At 33.7% G+C, this 6,942-nt stretch overlaps 1 protein-coding gene across 1 annotated transcript; it reads right to left on the reverse strand.

Annotated features, from left to right (window-relative positions):
• Nucleotides 1–1,162: 1,162 nt before the first annotated feature.
• On the reverse strand, nucleotides 1,163–3,674 carry CBG24914 (the record flags this gene model as incomplete). Its single annotated transcript, XM_002648539.2, has 5 exons — nucleotides 1,163–1,315; nucleotides 1,357–1,442; nucleotides 1,514–1,663; nucleotides 1,708–1,826; nucleotides 3,595–3,674. 5 exons carry the CDS (start codon nucleotides 3,672–3,674, stop codon nucleotides 1,163–1,165), a joined length of 588 nt encoding a protein of 195 aa, XP_002648585.2.
• Nucleotides 3,675–6,942: the final 3,268 nt, after the last annotated feature.

Genomic DNA, 6,942 nt, shown 5'->3' on the forward strand with positions numbered 1-6,942 from the left:
ATGAGGAAATAGACTTCGGGCCGTGTCCCAATCTCTTTATATAAATCCACAAATTTTGATTTTTCAATTTTCCCGCGTTCCGACTCCTCAGCTCCGATTGTCTGCTCTTTGATTTTATTGGTCAGTCGATGATGGGAAATTCTTGAATTTATGTGTAAAATCGCTTTAAACGATGTCTGTTCGTCCAGATGTCCACTTTTTTTGACATCAAATTCGTCGAAAACCGTCTCGATCCATCGCTCGCGACATGTTGCAAATTGCGAGCTCGATGGCTTGCAATCGTCTGAAAAAAAAATTTTCTGATAAATTTTTGAAAACAGCTCGTCGAGAGCTTCAAAATGTGCCCAAACATGCTTAGACTTGATTAAAGACCAAAATTAGAACAATCTGGGTCAGAAGACGCGCTCTTTCGCCAAAACTAGTGTCGTTATAAAAAATTGAATGTCATTTTCTGAATCGTCTTGTTTGGTGCTTCAAAATAAGTATAATCATGACTAGGTTTGGAGCAACTTCAAAAATTTGGTAGCAACTGCGCTCCAATGATAATAACTAGTAAAACGGCTTTAACTCAGTTAATTTTAATGCTACGGAGAAGTTCTTTGCACTAGAAGACTAGAAAATTTTTGGTCTTCTTAATAATACACAATTTTCATCATTTCCGAAAAATTGCAATTTCGCTCTACCGAAGAAATTACGAAATAGGCTTTCATGGAAGTGCTATCAAAATTCAAACATTATATCTTGAATTGCCTTGGTTAGAGCTTCAAAATAAATATAATCATGACTAAGTTTGAAGCAAAATGAAGAATTTGGCAGCAAGTGCGCTCCATTGAGAAAAACACTAAACTCGCTATAACTCGGTTGTTTTATAAGATGAAACGGTCGTTTTTGCATCGAAATTTGTTAAATTTTACGGGCTACAAAATACATCAAAATTCGACTAATTAAAAAAAAATGAAAAATGCAAATTCGCTCTATCGGACAAGTTACGAAAATGGCTCTAACTTTGCTATGTTTCAAGCTAGAAATCTCATTTTTCCAGTGATATGTGTTTAAATTGATTGGCAACAACTCAAATTCTTCAAAATTGAAAAAAACCACTAACGTAAATGCGCTCCATTGAGAAAACGCTTAAAATTTCCTCATTTTTTTAAAGCAAATTTCAATAAAGAATATTCTGAAAAAATTGCTCACATTTATTCGATGTCAGTGCCATTAGCCCAGTCACCCAAATGTTCGCATCATCTCCAGACGAAGCGATTAAGTCTAGTGTCTCATAATTATCACCGTAGATTATGGAAAATAGGCATTCTTCCTGGAAAACTTTGATTAACAAATTTTTGTAGATTACTGTACCTGCAAATCCGAGAAGACCTCATCCGACGAGCGTAGGAGTTCCGTGTTTTTTCCAAGTCGAATTTCCCGGATATCGTCAATAGCAACTGTAAAAAGTTTTCGAAATAATTTTTTGAAAATTTAGGCCCCGCCCCTTTTTGAGCTCCGCTCCCCTTACTTCTCGCTTTGTGAGGCTTCTTGTTGGTTGGTGTCCATCGAATATAGGACAAATCGGCGTCCAGACTGAAAAATCGTCGAAATTGGCGATTTGTACCGCGTAGTTTGACAAAATCCGACCCAGTTTGCATATAATTCCAACAGTCGCTTACTGAAAAAAAAATTTTTTGAAAAAAAAATTTCCTAAAAACTTACCATTCGAAATTTTGGCATCACTATTTTTCGACGAAAATGAGACGGTTTTCCGTCCGCCAGTTCCTGCTGGTGACTTTGCTCGTCCACCATGTTTGATGATTGACGAGCGTAGCGTTTTTCTGAAATTTTTGGAAGTTTTCAGCAAAAATTTTTTTTTAAAATCAATTTTTCAGCTCTAAAATTTTGATTTTTCAGAATTTCAGGATTTTTCTCTTGTAATTTTGAATGCTCTGATTACTCGAGAACTACTGATTTTTTGATTGAAGCCCAAAATTTGAAAGATTCGATTCAGAAAACGCGCTCTTTTGCGAAAACAAGAAGTTCTAACAAAAACTGTTTATCATTTTCTGAATTGCCATGTGGAGAGCTTTAAAATGAGTATAATCATGGCTAGGTTTGAAACAACTTAAAAAATTTGGCAGCAAATGCGCTTCATTGAGAAAAATTACTGAAATCGCTATAACTCAGTTCATTTTTGAGCGAAAAAGATGATTTTTGCACTACATTACTAAAAATTTTCTGGACTTTAGGGTGAAAGACAATTTTAATGATTCCGGGGAAAAATTTCAAATGCGCTCCAATGAGAAAAGTAACATAAATTAGTTAAAAATGGTTCAAAGCAAAAGTAACACGAATTTTTGAATTCGGCACGTTCAGGGCTTCAAAATGAGTATAATCATCACTAGGTTTAAATAATTTTGAAAAGCTTGACAGGAAATGCGCTCCATTGAGAAAAATATTAAAATCGTTATTTCTCCGTTGGTTTATGAGATAGAGCGATGGTTTTTGAAGCAGATTTGGTTAAATTTTATGGGTTTCAAGATAAACGTAGGTTTGGCTAATTTTTCATGATATGAAAAATGCAAATTCGCTCTACCGGAAAAATTACAAAAATGACTCTAATTTCGCTATTTTTCAAGCTAGAAGTCTCATTTTTTCAGGAGAATGTGTTAAAATTGATGGGCAACAAGCCAATCCAAACTTTTCCAATCATATTATTCCCATCATTTAAACCATTTTTTTGATAATTCAAAAAAGGACAAAGCAAATTAATAAGCTCACCCAAAAAATTCCATCATTTGGGTATATCCAAAAGAAAACAGAAGAATAGAATTCTTAAAAAAAGAAAAAAGGACTTCAGAAGACTCGTTTTTTTGTGTAAACTAACAAAAAAAATTTTTTGGGGGGAGGGAGCAAAATAAAAATAGTATATATACACACAGCTTTGTTAATGTTGGACACAAAAAAATTTTTTTGTGTCCAACATTTTTTTTCCTCTCCCCAGAACCACCAAACACAGCTCATCACATTGTGTTTGTTCCAGAATTTTCTGTGTCGTTTTCAACATAAACATTTTGGTGACATCTCTTTTTTTGGTGGACCAGAAAAGTTGGTTTTTTTTTGGCTCCAAGAAGGGACGGAGCACACAAATGGCTTGAAATGAGGCACTTTTTAGATAAAAATATGAATTTTCGAAAAAATTTTCAAACAATTTTTTTTTCGAAATTTCAGATTTTCAAAAAATAGCTGAAACTTGAACATTTGAGAGTGGAACGTACAAGAATCAGCTCCGTAACCATCTAAAACCTATAAAACCCCTAAAAATCGCTTAAAAATCATGAATATCGAGATATTTTAAATTTTTGGTCAAATGGCCTAGTGGATTCTTGGACATGCGAATTTATGAATTTCAACACCAGAGTTCGATTCCACCCGGTGCCAAACTTTTTTTGCTTTTGTGTACAGCAAGATTTGGGGATTCTGGAAGAGAAAAATTCCAAAAAAAAATTTTTTTCAAAATTTCAGGTTTTCCAAAAAAGAAAATTTGAAAATTTGAAAAAAAAAATTTTTTTAATCTAAGCTCCGCCCACTTTTTTTCTTAATTACCTTTTCGCAAATGGAACATCCAAATTTCTCGGAGTCGTATCTGTCGATCCGTTGGTCCCCTCATCCTCACTTTCAGCCATTTCTGAAATTTTGGGAATTTTCAAAAAAACATTTTTTTTTCGAAATTTTGAATTGTTTTTAAAATTTTAAGATTCGACCATTTTTTTAAATTTCTCCAGAATTCTGAAATTTCAAGGAAAAAAATTCCAGACAAGAAAAAAGCAAAAAAGCGGCTCTCCATTATAGTGATAACGAGAGAGTATCAGAAAGTGAGAGACGCAGACAATTAGAGACGGGGAAAACAGGGAAAAACTAAAAGTCAAGAAGAGTATTCTGAAAATCAAAAAAAAACAAGAGGGGAGAAAAAGGAAATCTGACATTTCTCTTATTTTTTCTTTTTCGAGAGAAAAATGACATATGTTTATGTAAAAAGTCAAAAAAGAAAAGGAGAAAGAGATACGAGAGATACAAAACTAGGTCATAACTATGCTAATTTTAGGGGGAAAAGGAAGAAAAATGAAAAAATGTTTAAAAAGTTTTTTTTTGGGAATTTCTAAATTTTCGAGCTTTTGATTTTCCTTGAGAGGAGCCTATTATCAATATATTTTGAACAAAAAACCATCAATTTCCCATGAAAACTAACAAAGTTACACCCTTTTTACCATAAGGTTATCAATAGAGCGCGTGTTCTGAAAATTCTCAGAAAATTACAATTTTCTAGTTTAGACCGATTATGTAGCTTTCCATTAGCTGTTTTGGTACAAAAATCAGTTTCCTAGCTTGAAAAATAACAAAGTTACACCACTTTTTGCAAAAATTATCATTAGAGCGCATTTTCTGATTTTCCACTTTTTCGTTCCAAACCTAGGCTTGTTTATACTCATTTCAAAGCTCTTAACAAAGCAAACTCAAATAATCTAATTGAATTTCATTCCAACCAATATTGGAAAAATTGCAGCCCAAAACATTTTCAACTAAAAAAAGTTTCAGAAAATTACAAAAATGTTAATTTTCGAACTTAAATGTTTTGAACTGATTTGGTAGCTTCTAATAAACATTTTGGTACAAAAATAAGCTCTCTGGCTCAAAAACTATCAAAGTTACACCACATTTACACAAAATTATCCATAGAGCGTATTTTCCGATTTTTCCACATTTTTTCTAAACCTGGGCTTGTTTATACTCATTTGAAAGTTCTAGACAAGGCAAACTCAAAAATGTTAGTTGACTTTTGTTTTAGGCAACTTCTGAAGAATTACAGCCCAAAACATTTTCAGCTTAAAAATTTTTTCAAGACATTAAAAAAAATTTAAATTTCAAATAAATCAGAATAACTAATAGGAAGTTCTTCTAGTGACTTTGTTTAGATTATATGTAATTCAAGTTTTAATTCCAATAATCCTTTAACTTCAAAATTCAGGGGTTTTGAAATTTTATAAACAAACATTTTTTGAAAAATTCCAAGAAGACACCAAAATTCAAAATTTTCAGAGTTTTTTGAATATTTTTCGAAAATCAACACTGAGAAATAGAGACAATAGGGCAAAAAGAAAGAAATTCGGCTGTAATTTCTCAGATGTTGGCCAAAATGAAATATTTAATTAAAATTTTTGAATTTAGCTTGTTGAGAGCTTTCAAATGAGTATAAACATGCCCAGGTTTGAAATAAAAAGTGGACAATCAGAAAATGCGCTCTATTGATAATTTTTTGTAAAATTTGTGTAACTTTGTTAGTTTTTAAGCTAGAAAACAGATTTTTGTACCAAAAAGTTGCTAGAAAGCTACAATATCAGTTCAAACCGTAAAAGCATGGTTTTAAAAATCTGAAAATCTTTAAAACTTTGTTAGTTTTGAAGCTTGATATCTCATTCTTGTACCAAAATGCTCAGAATTACAAAAGCTACGTGTTTCATCTAAAAATTTGGAATTCCAAAAATTGAAAATGCGCTCTAGTGCGAAAAACCTTTTTGACTTTGAAGCGTTCCCGTTCCAAAAATTAGGGACCCACTTGACAAAAAAAGGCAAAACTTTCGGAGCCAAAAAGCTGTTTTGGCTCTTTTTGTCCCAAAAAAACCAATTTCGTGAACAAATTCCGAATTCTAAGAGGGGCACCACCACCAAAAAAAGAGCGGAATTCTTTCAAATTTTTCGTTCAAAAAGAAGAAAAAAAGAATCCGAAAAGCACAAAAAGAGCAGCAGCACAAGTTTTCTCACTTTCCGGTGGTTCTTTTTTCACATTTGCCCTTTTTCGGCCATCCTCTTCTTCTTTTTTCTTGTTCAAATAAAAAGAAGAAGCTTAAAACGAGAGGCGAAAAAAGAGGCGGAAAACGAAACCAATTAGACATCCTTTCGGCCCTCATTTCAATCGTTGTATAGCTCTTTTTGGCGGGAATTCGAAATTTGCTTTGCCCTTTTTTTGACATGATGACGTCGTAAATGTGGGCGGGGCTTAAAAAGATACAATGTGCATCGACTTATCAAGATACTTATGAGTTGCTGGGGTGAGCATTTAAAATGCTTTAAAATGAGCATTTTTTCGGTTGATTTTGAGTGAAAATATCAACAATAAGGTACCAAAATCGCTCTGGAAATTAATTTTTTAAAAATATTCGGAAAAAAGAAAAAATTTGCGAAAAAATGAGCCTATTTTCAGTTTTCTACGTTCATTTTGAGCAAAGTTACGAGGGAAACAAGATTTGGGTCTGCTAGCTATTTAGCAGACCACTTTTCTCTGCGTCTCTCAATAGCAGACCCACACCTTGGGTCTGCTATTGAGAGACGCAGAGAGAAGTGGTTTGCTAATGTTTGAATAGCAGGCCAACGCTCACACTGCCTGCGTCTCTCGTGGGTCTGCTAAGTATTTAGCAGACCAATTTGCGCCCTTCAACTGTCTGCGTCTCTCAACAGCAGACCCAAACCGTTGGTCTGCTAATGCTAGACGCAGAGAGTTAGAGGACACGTTGGCCTGTTAAATATTTAGCAGACCCATGAGAGACGCAGGCGACGAGATTGGTCTGTTATTCAAACATAAGCAGACCACTTCTCTCGTCGCCTGCGTCTCTCATGGGTCTGCTAATTATTTAGCAGGCCTAAAATGCGAAAATCGATTAATTTGAGCACCAAACTTCGAGTTTTAAAAACAATTTTTAGCGGTTTTTTAAAGTTTTAAAAGGTTGTAGTTTGTAGTTTGTAAATTTTTTGTCTATTTTCACTTATTTCTGCAAGTTTTGAGCCTAAAAACGTCGAAATTTGTATTATTCTTGTGCGAAAAAATTGGAGTTGTGGCCGAATTTTCACACAAGTTAGGCCACCGTATTTCAAGGAGAATTTTCGAAAACACAGCCGGCA

This window comes from Caenorhabditis briggsae (assembly GCF_000004555.2).
Source record: "Caenorhabditis briggsae AF16 supercontig from assembly CB4, cb25.NA_266, whole genome shotgun sequence".
NCBI lineage: Eukaryota > Metazoa > Nematoda > Chromadorea > Rhabditida > Rhabditidae > Caenorhabditis > Caenorhabditis briggsae.